The sequence below is a fragment of the Diabrotica virgifera genome, chromosome 3 (genome assembly GCF_917563875.1).
Source record: "Diabrotica virgifera virgifera chromosome 3, PGI_DIABVI_V3a".
In the NCBI taxonomy this organism is placed as follows: Eukaryota; Metazoa; Arthropoda; class Insecta; order Coleoptera; family Chrysomelidae; genus Diabrotica; species Diabrotica virgifera.
Genome location: NC_065445.1, coordinates 213,560,655 through 213,581,396, shown reverse-complemented (window position 1 = coordinate 213,581,396; position 20,742 = coordinate 213,560,655). Strand labels below are relative to the sequence as shown.

Here is a 20,742-nt window from a genome sequence, read left to right as displayed (position 1 = left end):
GTCACAGTGAACGACTATGTTTCTCTTTTTCAACAAATTCCGCATAATTTTATTATTGGTGGCGACTTTAACGCCCATCATGGAGCCTGGGGCTCTATAAACAATGATCATAGCGGTAACATACTTATGGAAGCTTTAGAATACTTCGACAACTTTATCATTGCAAACGACGGATCTCCTACCAGAGTATCTGCCCCTGGCTCTCCTCCATCATGTGTTGATCTTACCCTCATTTCGTCCAACTTTAGCTCACAATTCTCTTGGTCTGTTAAAGCAGATACGTATGGCTCTGACCATTATGCTATCACATTTGTGTTACAACAACTCAGAATTGATAATATTAATATTACCCCCATTCATAAATGGTCTATGCGAGAAGCTGATTGGGCATTGTTTCAAACAAAAATTGATAAAGATTTCTCCGAGATTCCGCTTTTCAACAATACTAACGAAATGATTAACTTTATCACCAATTCAATGACATCCTCGGCGGATTCAGCTCTTAAAAAAACTTACCCCTTCTCTCCTAAAAAGGCTCCTCATCCCCCTTGGTGGGATGTCCCCCGTTAGTTACCCAAAGGAAGGAAGCTTACAAAACGTACAAGCGCAATATGATAACTTCAAATTATATCAATGTAAAAAAAATAGATGCGCTCTGCAAAAGAACCTTTAAATTGAAAGCCAAACAGGCTTGGGCAGACTATTGTACTCAACTTAATAGGAATTCAAATCCCTCGGAAATTTGGCGCCGGATTAATAGATTTCAAAAGAAGAAAAATGATATCCAACCATGTGAAGAAGATGAGGCGGAAATACTTTTTCATAAATTAGCTCCAAGTTTTGTTAGTCCTTACATTCACTACACACCCACCAGTAATCATGATCGTTCTCTTCTAGCCCCAGTTACACTAAGAGAGTTAGAACTTAATATCAAATCGTCAAAACTTACCGCTCCAGGCTTAGATGGCATCAATTACATGATGATTAAAAAGCTCCCTGACTCGGCGAAACACTTTCTTTGCAAAATATATAACAATATACTTTCAGGAGATACGGATTACCCCTCACTAAAACAGTGTCTAATTATTCCTATTCCTAAGGTCAGTGACAACAAAGCTCTGCGACCCATTTCTCTAATGTCTTGTGTATTAAAAACTTTGGAAAGAATTATCAAACTCAGATTAGAATGGTGGTTAGAAAATAATAACATCCTCCCCCAATCCCAGTTTGGTTTTCGGCGAGGTAAAGGTACTCTCGACTGTGCAGCCAATCTTGCAACGGAAATTCAGTTGGCTTTTTCAGAAAACCATTATTCAGCTGCCTTATTTTTAGATATCTCTAGTGCTTATGAAAGCGTGCTGTTGGATTGTTTATATGAAAAGCTAACATACATCCATATACCACCACAATTTGCATTTGTTCTTATTAATATGTTCCTCAGACGACAGATCTTTATAAAATGCAATACAAATACTCTAGGTCCTAGAGAGGTTAACTCTGGTCTGCCACAGGGGTCGGTGTTGAGCCCGCTTCTATTTAATATCTATACCCTCGATGTTCACAACCTTGGTATGAACGCAAGAATTTTACAATAGGCTGACGATTTTTCTATATACACTACTCATAAAAACTACTCTCAATGTGTTAGTAATCTTAAGTATATAGTGCATTGCTGCTTTAAATACTTTCCTGAACAGGGATTTGAAATATCACCTCATAAATCTGCTATTGTATTTTTTACCAGACACCAATTGCCAGAACTTAATAGCCTTACAATTCAAAATCACACTATACCTGTTTGCAAAACATACACATATTTGGGTATCACATTTGATTGCAAACTGACCTGGTCTGATCACATATCAAGATGCATTAAGAAAAGTGAAAAAAGTCTTAATATCCTAAGAGCAATTAACAGATATCATTGGGGCGCTGACCCTAACATTAACTTGATTTTCTACCGAGCGTACACTCGATCTATCCTAGATTATGGTTGTTTCTTGTATGGATCAGCCACTAATTCCAGACTTTCACAAATAGATAGGGTACAGTTCAAGGCTCTACGCATTGTTCTTGGTGCATTTAAATCCACTCCCACAGCTGCGCTCCTTGCAGAGTGTGGCGAACCCCCCCTGCAACTTCGACGACAGTTACTAGCTGAAAAATTCGTCGTTAAACAAAAACGATTTACACACAACGACCTTATTAAAAATTTAGGCATCTTAACTGCATATAGCTACACTAATAAATACTGGCACAACAGAAACTGTCCCCCTCTAGCTGATGCATTTGCAACAGTCTCAAACATCGAACTACGTGATGATTCTGGTTTGCCGTTCTTCACGGCTAAATTCGATATATGTCTTACACAACCAAATATTATTTTTCCAGAATATAATGATAACCCAGCAATTAATAACATATCTATGCAAATAGAATTAGAGAAATTAGGTAATGTACATAAATTTTTTACAGACGGATCCAAATCCCCTACTGGAACAGGATGTGCAGTGTACAGGGAAAACACAAACGAAAGTTTGTTGTTTAAACTAAACAAAAACTCTACAATCTTTACAGCAGAGGCACTTGCTATATTTAAGGCTTTGGATTGGGCAAACAATTCACTGCTACCCTTGTCAAACTTGGCTATAATATCGGATTCGAAATCTGTTTTATCAGCTCTGGTGTACCCGGTTACCTCCATATACAATAACTCAATAATCGTGGAAATTTTGACAACCTTAAGAGCCTTAGATTATAAACAGATAAATACATTCTTCATATGGGCCAAAGGGCATTCCTCCATAACGGGAAACGAAACAGCTGACAAACTGGCAAAAAGAGCTATCACTGATGACAAACAAGCCCCCGAATTAACGCTACAAGACGCATTATTTATATGTAAGCAAAACTTAAGAACTAAATGGGCAGACAAATGGACAACAATTAGATCTAACAATGCATTTCAGTACTGCACGCTTTTTCCAACACTTCCTTCTACAAAGCTTGCTAAAAGAAGCCATCCCAATAGAAAAATTAACACCAAATACATTAGGTGCCTCTTTGGACACGGAGCAGTCAACTCTAAGCTTTATAAGATGAAATTGGCCACATCCCCCCTCTGTGACTGCAGTGACAGTTTTGACGACTTTAATCACTGGATTTTTCAATGCAGTCATAATTCTAATGCCACCTCTTACCTTATTACGGAACTAACGAAACTAAAAATCCCGTTTCCTCAAAATTATCTTTCCATTATGCTGGAGTGCATCCATAATCCCGAAGAGCTATTTTTTGTAACTTTTTAGGTCGTACGAGGAGACGCTTATAATTTCCTCAACTTTTAGGTCTGTATCAACCAATCCAAATTTTATTCAGTTAGGTATTAAATATATATGTATAGATTTGTAAAAACTGTATTTGTACCAAATAATTGTATTCAGTTACTGTATTTATATGTACAGATTTGTAAAAATTGTATTTGTACCAAATTGTGTTCAGTTATATGTATAGTCTTTTAAATGATGTTATAAATTTTCGTGGCAAAACGGGTTCCTCCCAAAGCCAATAAACCAAAAAAAAAAAAAAAAAAAAAACGTTACTAGTTACATGTACGGAACTACCGTTTTTTAGTTGCCTACTCAATTCAGTACAAGGATCAGATACATCAGTATTTTGTAATCAGTATTTGTACTCAGTACCACTGAGAACCGGTATCAATAGTAACCGTTACACATTTGCACTTATTTTGCCCGTCTCTATTCGTTACGGCGACAGCCGATGGTCGGGTTAGCTTGTGTTTAATATGCGGTACGCTAGAAAAATAACTGCACAGGTCACCCGTCCCACCGGCGCAGGTTGTGACTCGCTTAGGTTCAATATGCGCCGGGGCTAAGATACGTTTTTACTGGAGCGGCTGGCGCGTTAATTGCTGAAAGATCGTCGCTGAACAGGTTTGTCAGATTGGGCTCTTTTCCTACAATTTTGGGGTAATTTGAAAGCGTCTAGGGGAATTTTTTTAAGCAGAAATGGCTGTGGGGGAAAATTATGGATGATTTTAAGGGGTCATGGTAAATTATTTTGCTAATGTACATAGAACTTTATATTATACTCTCATATAGTCGAAAACAATCATCATCATCATCAAGCCACCTCTTCTGTTCACTGCTGGACATAGGTCTCTCCCATTCTTCGCCACTCTTCACGGTTCTGTGCTTCTTGTTGCCATTTCTTGGATATTCGGTTAATGTCGTCCATCCAGCGTATTTGTGGTGCGTTTGTCTTCTCTTGGGCGCCAATCAATTAGTTTTCTGGTCCATCTTGAGTCTTTCAGTCTCGCTATGTGACCTGCCCAATTCCATTTCAGCTCGGCTATACGTTCAACGACATCAGTGATACCTGTTCTTTTCCTTAAGTCTTGGTTCCTTATTTTGTCACGCCGAGAATCGATCTTTCCATGCGCCTTTGTGCCACTCGCATTTTTAGTGCTGTTGTTTTAGTGAGCGTGAGAGTTTCTGCTCCATATGTCATAATAGGAAGAACGCATTGGTCAAATGTCTTCCGTTTCATAGCTGTCGGGATGTTGCTCTTAAAGATGTATCTTAGTGAACCATACGCCGCCCACGCAAGTGTTATTCGTCGTTGAAATTCGCAGGTCTGATTGTCCTTGCATATTCTGATTTCATGATCGAGATATATGTAGTTTTCTGTCAATTCTACCACTTGATTTTGAATGGTTAGGTGTTCGCTGGGAACTAAATTTGTCATAAATTTGGTCCTACTGATGTTCATTTTTAGACATATTGTTGAAGATACGTTTTCTAATTCTAGTAGCATTTGTTGCGCTTCACCCAGATCTTCGGCAATAAGTACTATATCGTCGGCAAAACGCATATGATTGAGCATTTCTCCATCTATTTTTATTCCTCTATTTTCCCACTTTAGCATTTTAAAGGCGTATTCGAGGACCGCTATAAATAGTTTAGGTGAGAGTGTCGCCCTGTCTCACAACCCACTTGATATGAATTTCTCTGGTGGTATAATGTAGTTTTACACGCTTTGTGGCGTTTAGGTATAATGTTTGCACTAACTTTGTAAACCTGTAATATATTCTACTATTGTTCAGAGCAGTTATAATGCTGTCTAATTCCTCAGTGTCGAAGGCTTTGTGAAAGTCTACGAAGATAAGTACCAGTGGTCTGTTATATTCTATAGACTTTTCTATTAAGGTTTTTACTGTTTGTAGGTGATCGTTTGTTCCGAATTTTGAGCGGAAGCCAGCTTGTTCTCCGGGCTGGTAACTAGAAATCTAACTTTTTTTCTAGTCTTGTCGTAATTATTCGGGTAAACATTTTATAGATGTGGTTCAATAAGCTGATTGGTCTATAGTTTTCTAGGGGCGCCTTGTCTCCTTTCTTGTGTAGTAAAATTGTTACTGCATTGTTCCATTTTTCCGGTATGCAACAATCTGTTAGACAAAGGTTAAACAAAATTTTTATTTGGTTGAGAAGGGCACGTCCACCCATCTTTGTAGCTTCTATTACTACTCCATCTTCGCCTGGCGCTTTGTTGTTTTTCATATTTTTCATTGCGTCCTGGATTTCGCTTAGTGTGATCTCTGGCATGAGCTCTGAACCCTGGTTGATAATTTGGCGTGATGGGGCGGCTTCCAAATTCTGTTGGTCTTCTCTTTGGCTTGTGTACCTATAGTTCTTGATAGAAGTTTTCAACTATGTGTAGTAGTTCTTCTCTATTTGATGTGGGGACTCCTTCTTTGTTCTTTAGTTTGCGTATTTCGCATTTTCCATTGTTTAGCCGTCTTCTCAGAACTTTTAGACTTTTATTCTCTTCTATAGTTCGCTGGACTTTTTCATTCTTAAATTTCCTTAAATCTTTCCTTATAGCTTTTGATACTTCTTTGTTTATTTTTCGCAGTTCCTCTTCGTCAATGCTTTCGTTTCCTTTGATTTTTCTTCTAGTTTCCATTAGTTGCTTTGTTTCAATGGTTATTTTTTCGTCTTGGCGTCTTTTAGGGCAGCATTTTACTTGAGCCTCTCGAATAGCTTCTACGATATTTTCGTTTAGTGCATTTACACTATTCATGCATTCGTTTTTTTTGTAGGATTTTATTGATATTGCCTTGGTATTTATTTAAATTCGTTGGGTCGTTCCATATTGGGTTGGCTTTCTTCCTAATAATTTTGGATCTTTCTGTTATTAAGTCTAATTTTAGTTTGGCTCTTACCATTCTATGATCGCTGCCTGTGGTAAAACTATTAGGGACTGTGACATCGTTGAATATATATTTTTTGTCACTGATTATGTAGTCTATCTCGTTTCTGGTCTTACCATCTGGGCTTTTCCACGTCCATCTTCTGTGATCTTTTTTAGAGAAGAAACTATTCATCTGGTATAGATTTTGTTGTAATAGAAATTCTAGTAGTGTTTGTCCACGCTCGTTTCTGCCTTTGGATCCAAATTTACCTAGAGCTGTTTCCTGTTCATCCTGCTTTAGACCGATCTTTGCGTTAAAGTCGCCGCATATAATGGTGTAGTGTGTTGGTGTTTCTTTCAGTGCCGTTGAGATGTCATCGTAGAAGTCTTCAATCTCCTCATCCGGATGGTCCGTTGTTGGTGCGTATACCTGAATAATCTTTATTTTATACCTTTGGTTTAGCTTTACGATTAAATAGGCTACTCTTTAAAGAGAATAAAGAATCCGACTCCACCGATTGATTCGGTTTCACTACCTATACTATAAAATATATGCCCTGATTTTAGTGTTGTCAGGTTTTCTCCATGTCGTCTTACTTCACTGACTCCAATGATATCCCATTTTACTTTTGACATCTCGATTTCCATTTCAGTGACTTTTTCTGCAGATAATAATGCTCTGGCATTGTAGGTACAGATAAAGAGTGTTAGAGGTTTTTGTCTTTCGCGTCGTCAGTTTTTTGTCCCCCCTCCCCAGAATTTTTGGGACAGACTGATAAATCAGTGTGAGAGTTTCGATTTCTCGCTATACTCACCTGGGGTAAATCCGCTTTTGTTTTAAAATTTGACATTTTGTTGGGAGGTATTTGCCTTGAAACACCACGCTGGCAAGGCGGGTTGGTGAGTTTTTAATTCAGTCGCTCATTGTGAGTACCGACGCTGTTTGAAGCCGCCCGTTCCGGGTCAGACGCTTCTAGGTGTCGAAGACAATAGGACCTATGAAATATATCCCAGTGCCCTCTGTTTGATAAGTAATATAATTATTGGTTTACTGTTCTCTACATTTGACTACCAATTTATTAAAATGCAGCAAAATTAAAATTTGGGGAATTTGAGCTTCAATTTGAGGGAATTTCAGTTCTAAGTGAGGAATTTATAAAATCACATCTGACAACTCTGTAGCTGATCAGTAAAGTCCGGATTATAAGCATTTTGCTTTTTTTGCTTATAATAGGGTTTCAGTAAAAATGCTTATTTTAAAGATACGTTGCTTATCTTTGTTTATTTTACTTGTTATGATAAACTATAGTTAAATTTCATGTATATTGTACTTCCTGTCTTAACCAAAATTCTATGAAGTATACAGAGCTATAAAACTCTAATAATTCAATAAACCATAAGAATTTGAATCCCTTAGGCTTATGAGATAAACGGGGAAACCCATCGTTACATCTGTCCATGTAATAAACTAATATTTGTCTGCGGACAGCCCAAAAGGGAAGATAGGCAAAATGCCCGCACTCCCAGAATTCAATTTTTTTAATTTTTTTACGTTCTATGCGATTAAAAAATGAGATTATGCGGATTTTTAGCTCACCACCCCCCTAACCCCTCCCCCCACAGCCAAAAACATAGATTTTTAGATTTATTTTTTTTTTAGTTGGGTTGCAATTGATTTAAACATTTCAAAAAATTTACGCATGTAGCTGAAGCTTTTACAAAACATGTCCATTTTTATGAACCCGTAGGTCGAGTGTACATAACCTCAAATTTATTTTATATTTTTTTAAAGCTTGTAACTTTTTGTTGGAGATGGCTGCAGGTCCAATGTTTTTTTAATTTTGTGTATTTTATCAAAAACTATCCCTCTGATTTTTTTCAGATTTTTCCGTCAACTGCGCCATCTTGAAAAATCCGGAAAACTGTTTTTTTTTAGGGGGTTTTTGGGGATTTTCTCCATTTTATAGACTTCAAAATAGATCAACTCAAGGTTTTGTTGATAAATTATGTATAACTTGAAATGACTGAGTATTTTATAATACTCAAAAATTAGGCCAAACACTTTTAAACCCCCCAAAAACCATTTTTTTAAGTTTTGTAAGGGTTTTTGCGGGTTTAATGCTATTTTTTGAGATCGATAGTCTTAATATTTTTTTCATTTCTTTACGTTATATGTGAATAAAAACTACGACGCATCGCATTTTTAGCCCACCACCCCCTTCCCCTACCCCACAAAAACGTCAGTTTTTCTATTTTTTTTTTGTTTAGTTAAGTTGCAATTAATTTAAAAATTTTATGAGGCTTCTACAAAACATGTCTATTATTTATGGACCCATAGGTCGAGTGTACATATGATCTCAAAATTCCTTTTTTATTTTTTTGGTTCATAAAAAATGGACATGTTTTGTAAAACCTTCAGCTACACGTGTGAATTTTTTGAAATTTTTAAATCAATTAATTATTTATATGGGAAATAAGCCACAATTAAAATGAAAAAAATAATTTTATTAACGTTTCGACGCCCAAATCGGGTGCCGTTGTCAAAATACAAAATATTACTAAAATAAACTAAAGTGTTGTTGCTAAGCAAAAAAAATTCTTCTAATAATTTATTTAATCTCACTCATTTATATTGGCAATTCAGACATATATTATACATTTTAAAGTAGAAGACTTTAAAATGATATTGCAAATATTTTATGAGTTGCGTTCCTGGGACGACTTACTGAAAGATAGTTCATTCGATTACATGAAATTAACCCCAACTCAAGAATATCCGTCATAAAAAATTATAGCATGTGATATGTCTTTAAAAAGACAACCAAATGCAACGACAGTAAAATTCTCGCGTTAGAGACTTCATAGTAAATCACAAGGGAAAATCAGGAAAAACTCTGTGATACTATCCCGACATCGTAAGTATTTGGTCTTACATTAATTTACTCTCAAAAAATAATACCAAATTCTGACTTGTAACATGTTTAAATTATAAATATTATTAATAATACTAGATATATAAGTAATACTAAAATATAAAATATGTACTAGCTCGATATTATTGACTTACTAATCTTGGTATTTTCTTTCTATTGACTTCCTCTTTCAGTATGGGTAACCACATCCTACTGCATTCTACCGAGGAATTTGCGACACAATTGGTTTCATTTAGCATAATTAGAGCCGCTTCTTTGATTTTTCTCTTTTTACTATCTGATTCTTTCAGGACTATACTTGAATCTCTCCACTGAACTCTATGTTCATTATCCCATGCGTGTTGACATATTTGAGATCTCTCAAATTCTCTATTTTTAATATAAGATTGATGTTCACTTATTCTAACGTCTAATGGTCTTGATGTCTCACCTAAATAAAATTGTTCGCATTCACAAGGTATTTTATAAATGCAATTTTTTTGTTCTTTCTTGATCATTGTTAGGTTTAGTTTTAGATAGAATAGATCTCAATGTGTTTGTTGTTTTGAATGTTGTTGAAATAATACATTCTATAAAATATAATAAATAATACAATGGGATCCTACAACATTCACCAGAAATAATACGAGGAAAATATCAATACCATATATAAAAGGACTATCCGAGAAACTTAAAACAATAGGAAATAAATTCAACATTTCAACAACATTCAAAACAACAAACACATTGAGATCTATTCTATCTAAAACTAAACCTAACAATGATCAAGAAAGAACAAAAAATTGCATTTATAAAATACCTTGTGAATGCGAACAATTTTATTTAGGTGAGACATCAAGACCATTAGACGTTAGAATAAGTGAACATCAATCTTATATTAAAAATAGAGAATTTGAGAGATCTCAAATATGTCAACACGCATGGGATAATGAACATAGAGTTCAGTGGAGAGATTCAAGTATAGTCCTGAAAGAATCAGATAGTAAAAAGAGAAAAATCAAAGAAGCGGCTCTAATTATGCTAAATGAAACCAATTGTGTCGCAAATTCCTCGGTAGAATGCAGTAGGATGTGGTTACCCATACTGAAAGAGGAAGTCAATAGAAAGAAAATACCAAGATTAGTAAGTCAATAATATCGAGCTAGTACATATTTTATATTTTAGTATTACTTATATATCTAGTATTATTAATAATATTTATAATTTAAACATGTTACAAGTCAGAATTTGGTATTATTTTTTGAGAGTAAATTAATGTAAGACCAAATACTTACGATGTCGGGATAGTATCACAGAGTTTTTCCTGGTTTTCCCTTGTGATTTACTATGAAGTCTCTAACGCGAGAATTTTACTGTCGTTGCATTTGGTTGTCTTTTTAAAGACATATCACATGCTATAATTTTTTATGACGGATATTCTTGAGTTGGGGTTAATTTCATGTAATCGAATGAACTATCTTTCAGTAAGTCGTCCCAGGAACGCAACTCATAAAATATTGGCAATATCATTTTAAAGTCTTCTACTTTAAAATGTATAATATATGTCTGAATTGCCAATATAAATGAGTGAGATTAAATAAATTATTAGAAGAATTTTTTTTGCTTAGCAACAACACTTTAGTTTATTTTAGTAATATTTTGTATTTTGACAACGGCACCCGATTTGGGCGTCGAAACGTTAATAAAATTATTTTTTTCATTTTAATTGTGGCTTATTTCCCATATAAATAATTAATCATAAAAATGCCACAAGGAAATAGCTTCAGAACAACATTTTAAATCAATTGTCACCCAACTAAAAAAATTAAATCTAAAAATCTACGTTTTTGGCTGTGGGGGGAGGGGTAAGGGGGTGGCGAACTAAAAATCCGCATAATCTCATTTTTTAATCGCATAGAACGTAAAAAAATATAAAAAATTGAATTCTGGGAGTGAGGGCATTTTGCCTATCTTACGGGGGGTACCCTTTATTATATTGTTGTAAAATACTTTTCAGTATCAGTACATTTGTCTAAATTTACAGTTGAGTCCGCGAGTCTTTACCCGTGCGTCATCATTTAAAGCATACGAAATAAGTCGGAAATTTATTGAACGCAACGGCAAATGGATATTATTCCGATCACGGGTTATTATAAAATTTGACGTTATCAAATAAATAGAATGTCAAATTTAAGTTTTGCTTTAAAATTTTGGTGCATCATTACAGCTACATTTGAAGTAGCTTAATAAATTATTTTATTATCATTGAATAATAAATAAATAAACAATTTATAAAAAAATTCAATAACATATTTTCTTTTTGTTATTTTATTCACTTTGGCGGAACCTTAAACACAAGCATTCAACTGTGTCAACAATGAGGTTAGCTTTGTACGTCGTCAAAATTTATTTTAAAGTAACATAAACTTATCACAAAATTTCTAACTCCAATATAAAATTAGATATGAAAACAACTGTTTGTATACTATAAGAAACTTCAAAATGTAAAAACTCGACAAAATAACAGCAAAAAAATCAACAAACTGACAGCCACAAAAGTAAACAAACCAAAACGTCAGAAATTGTACTTAAAATATGTGAAGACATCCCCAATCGTCTTTCTTTGTACCTATCTCTTTTCAATACACTGAGTCTTAATCGTTTATAAAAATAACATGTGTTTTTACTGAAATAACAGGCGGCAGCTGGTTTGTCATTAATTTCATGCGTGCAAGGGAATGATGCTAAATAAAAAGTATGTGTTTTATCTCACCAGGTATTAATGAGGCACGGGTAAAGACTCGCGGACTCAACTGTAAATACGCACCAATCACATCTGTAGATGTTGAAAGAACTTTTTCTACATATAAATATACCGTGAGCACGTAAAGGTTGGAATAAATTCATTTTCTCGAGAATGGACGATTTTGGGAAAAAATCTCGAGACAGGTCGATTTTTATTTTTAAATTACGACATTTTGGCATCTATATCATACTAGTGACGTCACCCATTTGGGCGTGATGACGTCATCGATGATTTTTTTAAATGAGAATAGGGGTCATGTGATAGCTCATTTGAAAGGTAATTCAATTCTCTATGCAGTAGTATAAACATTACCATAATTATTTACACAGGGTGTAAAAAAATTTTTTTTTGAATTAAATCGATCAGTTTCAATAATTACTGGCGAAAGCACATATTTTCCTGCTCTGTTAATGATGTACAATTTAAGTGATATTTATTAGTGTTTAATGTGTTGTTTTATATCAAAAAATCCGTAAAAGTTCAGACCCTATTAATCTGTAAGTTATCTTTCATTTTTATTAGTGAATGTTTCAGAAATTGCATTTATTTGCAATTAGAAGCACATATTCTCCTAATTGAGTTCAACAAAAACTTAAGTACTCTTCATAAAAAGTTATCAGTACTTCTACAAATAATATATTTTGAAGATAGGCCAGTGCTTGATCTAAACTTTTAAATATGTCATGCACAAAATGTTTGTTGGATGTCAGTGGTGGTGAATGTTGGGTTTGTGATGGTTGCGATCAAAATATTCATCATCAATGTGCCAATCTGACAGCATCAGAAATCAGGGTGTTGGAGTTGAAGGGTAGAAGAGTCCTTAAACTTTTTTGCGAATCCTGTGAGGATGGAATCAAAATGATTCCTATGATGAAGAAACAAATAAGTTCTCTTGAACAAAAGGTGGAACAACTTATTAATAATCAGGCCATGGACATGATTGAACAAATAAAGTCTTTTAGAAGTGAGTTGGACTCTTTGAATGGCTCTTTTCAGGTAAGCTTTAATGAACTTAAATCTGAAATTCGATCTGAAATATCCAGTTTGAAAGATATAAGAGTTGCTCAAACAACTGAACCTACTGAACAAATCACAACAGACCAATCAGTGTTAAGTGAAATGATCGAGAGACAGAAAAGATCCAACAACATTATGATTTTTAATATGCCTGAGTATGGTGAGGATGACGATTTAAACAAAGCCACAGACCTCTTGTCTGGATTAATGAACTCAGCCATTGATATTGCTGAGGCCGTATGAATTGGAAAAAAGAACAAAAATGGATACCGTTCATATAGAATTGTCCTTCGTAATCATAAAGACTATCTGGCAATACTCAGAAACAGAAGAAATATTGATAGGTCACTAAAGATTTTTATCGATTCAGATCTTACCCCACACCAGAGAACAGCATTAAACACTGTCAAGAGTGAACTTAAGGAAAGAGAGAGAAAGGGCGAACAAAACTTATTTATCAAGTACTTAAATGGCACTCCTAGAATAATGTCAAAAAACTAACACAGTCTTCCTCTGGACTGTGGGTTTATTTCCAAAATGTAGGAGGTCTCAGAACTAAGCTTGACCATTTGTTTATGAATGTTTCCTATTCTCACTACAGTATCATCATATTCAACGAGACCTGGTTGACATGTAACTATGCCGATGAAGAGCTGCAGTTGTTTGACCTCAACGTATATAGAACTGATCGCTCCAGTGAAACAAGTTCATTCTCAAGAGGTGGTGGAGTCCTTATTGCAGTTCATAAGGGCTTAAGCAGTAGATCTTTAAAAGTTAACGGGACAATCGAACAGCTTTTTGTCTTGGTGACCGAAGGTGCAAATCAGTTTATTATAGGAACAGCATATTTTCCACCTAAGTCTACATTGGACAAATATTCCATATTTTGTGAAACCCTGGAAAAAATAGCCGAAGATTATCCATCTGCACACTATTATCTGGCTGCTGACTTCAATTTACCAAACTGCGAATGGTTTTCAAATGATATGTGCTCTTCAACAATTCCTCTGCCAGGTGCCACAGCTTCTGAAGTTGAAGCCCTGCAGGTTGTGACTGGTATGTGTGCATACCACAATTTGTTTCAGTCCAATACTATTGTGAATGCAACTGGTAATATTCTGGACTTGGTGTTGGTCGATGATGCTGATGTAACTGTGTCCAGAGCTAATGAAGCTCTTTTGAGGGAGGGTATGCATCACCCACCCCTGGAATTTGAGATAAAGATGACCAAAAGGCGCCCCAATGATGGTGGTTTGGTTAGTGATAGTTTTTATAGGGACTTCAAGTCGGCTGACTATGTGAAAATAACTGATTTTTTGTCACAGTTCTGTTGGGATAATTTATTTTTAGGAAAAACACTGAATCAAATTGTAAATATTTTCTATGATATAGTTTACTTAGCTATAGAATTATTCATCCCCCTAAAAAGGTATTCAAAACGTAGATTCCCTCCTTGGTTCTCTTTAGAGTTAAAGAACCGGATAGTTGAGAAAAAGAAAGCTCACAAAAAATATCTTTTATCTAAATCAGTTCTGGATTATCAGACTTTTTCACAGCTGAGGGCTAATTGTAAATTGTTAAAAGCTGAAAGCTACAGAAATCATATTTACTTAACAGAATTATCAATAAGAAATAATTTGAAGGGATTTTGGTCGTTTGTGAATTCACGGAGAGGAAAGCCCTCTATGCCCGCTGTGTTGAGGTATGGTGGTGTTGAATCCGGTCATGGACCAGATATTGTAAATCTTTTTGCAGAATATTTTTCTACAGTATATTCCACTCAAATATGTGTCATACCCAGTGACTCACCTACATTTGGTCTTACTAATCTGACTGGTTTCAACATAACTATATCTGATATTTATCTAAAATTATCAGAACTGGATGCGAATAAGGGTCCTGGTCCTGATGGATTGCCTCCTAGCTTTCTCAAGAACTGTTGTTTTATATTATCCAGACCTCTTTTTCACATCTTTAATCTATCCTTAAATACAGGTGAATTTCCAGAATGTTGGAAAAATAGTTTTTTAACACCAATTTATAAAGCGGGAGATAATTCATTGGTGAATAATTACAGGCCCATTAGTATAATTAGTGTAATACCAAAGATATTTTAATGTTTTGTATGTGACTATCTTAAAGCTTCACTTGAAAAACAACTAGTAGACCAACAATTTGGATTTCGGAATAACAGATCAACCGAATGTAACACACTAGTATTTGTGGACTTCCTGAGGATGGCATTGGAGAGGGGTTGTAGGGTACATGCGCTATACACCGATTTCTCCAAGGCCTTTGATCGGGTCAACCATAATATTTTAATATTTAAACTTAAACAAATGGGTGTTAATGGTCCACTTCTTGAGTGGCTGAGAACATACTTGATTGACCGAGTTCAGATGGTGCGTATCAGGGATTTTGTTTCCAGTGAGATTAAGGTTCATTCAGGAGTACCTCAGGGTTCACATTTGGGGCCCCTGTTATTTAACATATTCATCAATGATATACACCACTGCTTCCGACACAGTGCACCTCTGCTTTTTGCAGATGATCTAAAGTTCTATACAATTATCAACAATACAGAAGACTGTATTAATCTTCAACATGATCTTGATCGGTTGAGTGAGTGGTGTATGTTGAATGCCATGGCCCTGAATGAATCTAAGTGTCATGCTATTTCTTTTGGACGATCGAGAGACCCAATAGAATATAATTATAATATACAGAATATTCCTGTTGACTGGGTTACTGAAATTCGTGATTTGGGAATTAATTTAGACTGTAAACTTTTATTTGAATCACATTATACATCAAAAATTTCCAAATCTTTACAAATGCTTGGTTTTATAAAAAGATGCACTAGAGACTTTCAGAATATTGATGCAATTAAATTACTATATTGTTCTTTAGTTAGACCTCATCTAGAGTATTGTTCTTGTGTTTGGTCTCCATCTTACAATATTTACATAACAAAAATCGAGACAGTCCAACACAAGTTCCTAAGGTACATAGCATATAAACTGGGTATACCTTTTGAGTTAAATCAGTTAAAGTATTATCAAATTGAAACCCAATTGGGTATTCTCTCATTGTGTGACCAACGAGTAATTAAGGATGCAAGGATGCTCTATGGCATAATTAATTCAACAGTTTTGTGTCCTCAGCTACTTGAGCAGGTTGGTCTCCATGTACCTCTCCGCAGAACTCGATTAAATCAAACATTCTATGTTCCTATCCATAGAACCAACTATGCATATAACAACTTTTTATCTCGAGCACTAAGATGGGCAAACACTCAACCTGATCTAGATTTCTTTGCACCGAAGTCTGAATTCATCTCTGGCCTCAGACGTTTGTTTGTTTGAGTAGTTGTTGGATATTCATTATTGTGATATATGAATCTGATTTATGTGTTTAAGTTTGTGATATTTATATTTTATTGTATTATTGTTTTATTATTACTATTTTACTGTAGTTTTATTATTATTGACACATGTATTATGTATATTGGACTTATAAACTTGTAATCTTATTGGGCAGTGTCCCGTTGAAAATAAATAAATAAATAAATAAATGTATTGGCATAAATAGAAAAATCGGTGCAATTTATTTAATTCAAAATACATTTTACTGCTCTCAAAAATCAGAAAAAAATGTTTATTTGAAAAATAATCATTGTTTTTCGCTTAAATTAATGTTCAAACTTTCAAAAGGCAGATGGGTGGCTACTTTAATATTGAATTTAAGCAAAAAAAAACAATATTTATTTATATAAAAAAAATAAAAAATAAATAAAAATAATTTTATTTCAAGAAAAAATCAGTTTACATGCAAAAACTTAGATGCTAAGTACACGATGAACATATTGTTTGTGTGTGTACTTATTCTATTTATTATAATCAATAAAATTAATCTAATGGAGGTAACTGATTATTAAGAAAACAAGAGAAAATTCACTTAACCTAATAAAGATTTACAAAAGACTATGTCTATGTTCTATAAAGTTTTACATTATTACTAGAATATGTTATTTATTTTTATATTTTTTATCCAGCTAGAAAGTGATTTCTTTATCTTAATAAATTTTTTATTTTTAAATTCTTGAGGTAAAGAGTTAAATATTTTTGGAGCTGTGAAGAGTAAGCTTTTTTGAACAGCCGTGTAATATATTGGTGTAGTAGTCGTTAACATATTATTAGTAGTAAATCTAGTTAGAAATTGATGGTTTGAGCTGGGTTTTGGTAACTTATTATTACAATAGAGTCTGACAATGGTTTTAATATAAAGTTGAAAAATCTGCATTACATTTGCTTCTATAAACAAATCTTCTGAAGAAAAACATTTCTTTTTAAATAAAATGATTTTTAAAATTGTTTTTTGTGTTATTATTAAGGGGGATAGAACGTTAGAATAACCTGCACCCCAGGTACATATTCCATATGTTAGGATAGATTCGACTAGGGCTTTATATATATTTATGATAGTATCCTTTGTTAAACATTTTCTTAAAATGTAAAATTTGTACATAATTTTTCTTAATTTACCACAAATATATTCAATGTGAGGTTCCCACTTCATGTGTTTGTCAAAAAATACTCCTAAGTATTTAATTTTTCAGATAAACATTTTTTCCTGTTTTTTGATAGCAGTAAAATGTATTTTGAACTAAATAAATTACACATATTCTTTTATATCAATAAATTGAATTAAAAAAAAAAAATTTTGCACACCCTGTATAAATAATTATATTAATGTTTATACTACTGAGTAGAGAATTGAATTACCTTTCAAATGAGCTATCACACGACCCCTATTATCATTTAAAAAAATCATCGATGACGTCATTACGCCCAAATGGGTAATGTCACTAATATGATATATATGCCAAAAAGTCGCAATTTAAAAATAAAAATTGAGCCGCTTCGGGATTTTTTTCACAATCGTCCATTCTCGAGAAAATGAATTTATTCCAACCTTTACGTGTTCACTGTATGTACACAGATAGAAGACATAGTTTTTTATAAGAAAATTTTGAAAAACATTATTTTTAATTATTGTTTTTGGCCATGAATAAAAAATATATTAATATCTATGTTAATAATTTTTGATTTTTTATTATATTATTATAGTTTAACTCTTTTGTAATTTTTTATTTATTGTTAATAATACAATAAGTAATTAAAAATAAATGTAATTTAATGTTAATGTCCTTTATTCATATTTATATCAGTATATCCATGTTTACTTACAAGTTTTTTTCTAGAACCTTGCTTATCTCAAAAACTTTGCTTATTTTTGCGACATTTTTTGCTTATAAAGTGCTTATTTTGACCTTTCTGTCATGCTTATAATCCGGACAATACTGATCAGTGATTGCGGTGTATCTGATTGTGCGAATGCTTGTGTGGTTTGTAGGAGCCGTTTTGACAGAAGTGTCTACAACCGTTGAATCGAGAGACACCTAGCATCGATTTTTGGTGACTGGTCTGAGAGCAGACACAATCCTAGACGCTGTGCGGTTATAGTAGCGTATTTTGTTGTTTCGAAATTAGATATATATAGATTTTCACTTCGGAAAAAATCAAACAAGATAGAACTTTTTGTAATTTCATTAAGAAATGTTTAATAAACAACATATCAAAAAGTTCTACTCGAGAAGTGGGTGCTTCATTTTTTATTAAACAAATAAACTGCGAAATTAGATGTTTTTTTAAATAACTCCGAAAATACTAATTTTAGAAAAAACTGACATTGCAAAATTCAGAAAATTTTACAAAAAAAAACCTTATATAAAGATTTTTCTAAAATTAAATCTGTAGCTTCTATAATTTTTTATTTTTAACGCTAAAGTCCCCTTCTCACAAACATTGGTGCACTGTAAACTATTGTACGGCGAAGTGCACGGTTGAGTTATTTTAATGTAATTCTTCAACTAATGGATCAAATGAAATTTTACAAATTGAACATGAAAGAAGAATAATTAAGCTACCAGATATCAGTGAAACTACAGGGTAACATTCCATGGTGCTTAATGTATGCTGATGATGTAGTGTTAATAGGAAATACTGAAAGAGAACAAAAACCTAAACAGTGGAGACAAGCTTTGTAGGAAAAAGGTTTAAAACTTAGCAAGACAAAAACAGACTATTTGGAATGTTCATTTAAAGATGGAGTTACTACAAATAAAATGGTATCTTTGGATGCTGAAATGATTGTGAAAAGCAATAGTTTTAAGTACCTAGGATCAGTATTGGAGAAACAGATGCATGCAGTAGAATTAGGGCTGGATGGATGAAGTGGAAGGAAGCGAGTGGTGTGCTGTGTGACAGAAAAATCCCAATAAAGCTGAAGGGAAAATTCTATAAAACAGCCATAAGACCGGCTGTGATGTACAGAACTGTATGTTTGGCAGTGAAAAAGAAAGAGGAACAGCTAATGCATATGAAGGAAACGAGAATGCTTAGATGGATGAGTGGAGTGACAAAAAAGGATAAAATTAAAAATGAGTATATTAGGGAAGTCTAGGTGTGGCATTAATTGATGTCAAAATGAGAGATCATAGGTTAAGATGGTTTGGTCATGTTCAATGTTGAGACGTTAATCACCTAATACAAAGAATTGCTGAAGTGTAGATCCCTGGAAGGAGTAGGAAAGGAAGACCAAAGAAGACCTGGGGGGACACGATTAGGCAGGAAATGTTGGTAAAGGGGATTAATATAGATATGACCCAAGATAGAATTGTGTGGAGAAATGCAATTAGGGAAGCCGACCCCCATAGGGATAAGGCAAAGAGAATGTATGAACTTCATTTGCCACTGTGTATTATGATACAGTCAACGCAGCCAACTGTTAATGTAATACGAGGTCTATTTGTCTCGTAACGCAGCTAAGGTGTTAAACAAGCTATATATCTAAATTATTTCATGTTTATGGTTAGTGATTTTGCCTATACCTGATTTATTCTCACTATAATTTGTATACTTGGTTTATTAGTAACAGTATACCTATAGGTACAAAACTTACTTTGTTTGCCAATGTTGGATAGTAATTTTGATGTTTTCATACTTCTACAATGTTTTTCATGATTTTCATGTATTTCAGTCGAAGCTTCTATCTGTAATTTTGCATCTTCTTCTGAGTCTAATTCTTTCGTATATTGAGTTTCACAACCATGATTCACTCCTAAATTTTGTTCATCCAGTTCTTTTTTTATTTCTGTCTTAACTTCTTGCTTGATGACCGGGAATGGGCTATCTATTTCATATTGTAATACATGTTCTTCTATTTTAATATCGTCCGAACAATACGAGTTTGATAAAGAATCCTGTGTGTAATTACTTTCAGACAAGCATTCTTCCAGTTCAGATTTTACTTGTGCATTAACATGTTGCTCTAGAGGATTTCCATCTTTGTCACACATTAAAACATTTTGTTTTCTTTTTATAGAATCTCCACTTAACTCCATTTCGTCGAATTTAAACTAAATTACTGGTTCCAAACTTCCAAATTCAAAAATGTATTATTAAAATTAAATTACAAATGAATTAATTTTTTTCTGTGACATGACAAATGACTTATTTTTATTTGACATTGACATTATGACACTAGACTTGGACCGACATTTTCCTCCTGTCAAAGAATACATATCTTCCAAGAACCATAGCCACCTTTACTTTACAAGCCATGAAGTTGAAACTTGGCAACATCTAAGCGTAGACCGGTTAATTCTGACAGTTCTCATTTATTTTTAAATGTTTTTAAATAATATTCACTGTATTTACAGAAAAACTCAAA

General features: G+C 33.8%; 1 protein-coding gene across 1 annotated transcript in view; it reads right to left on the bottom strand.

The window, feature by feature from the left end:
- The window catches only part of LOC126881531 (zinc finger protein 271-like), a 38,192-nt gene extending 17,662 nt beyond the window's left edge, over positions 1-20,530 (bottom strand). Inside the window, exon 1 of the mRNA XM_050645849.1 lies at positions 19,972-20,530. Coding sequence (XP_050501806.1) covers positions 19,972-20,413 — 442 coding nt within the window. The 5' untranslated portion in view covers positions 20,414-20,530. The remainder of the gene's footprint in view (positions 1-19,971) is intronic.
- Between the last annotated feature and the right edge of the window lie 212 nt (positions 20,531-20,742).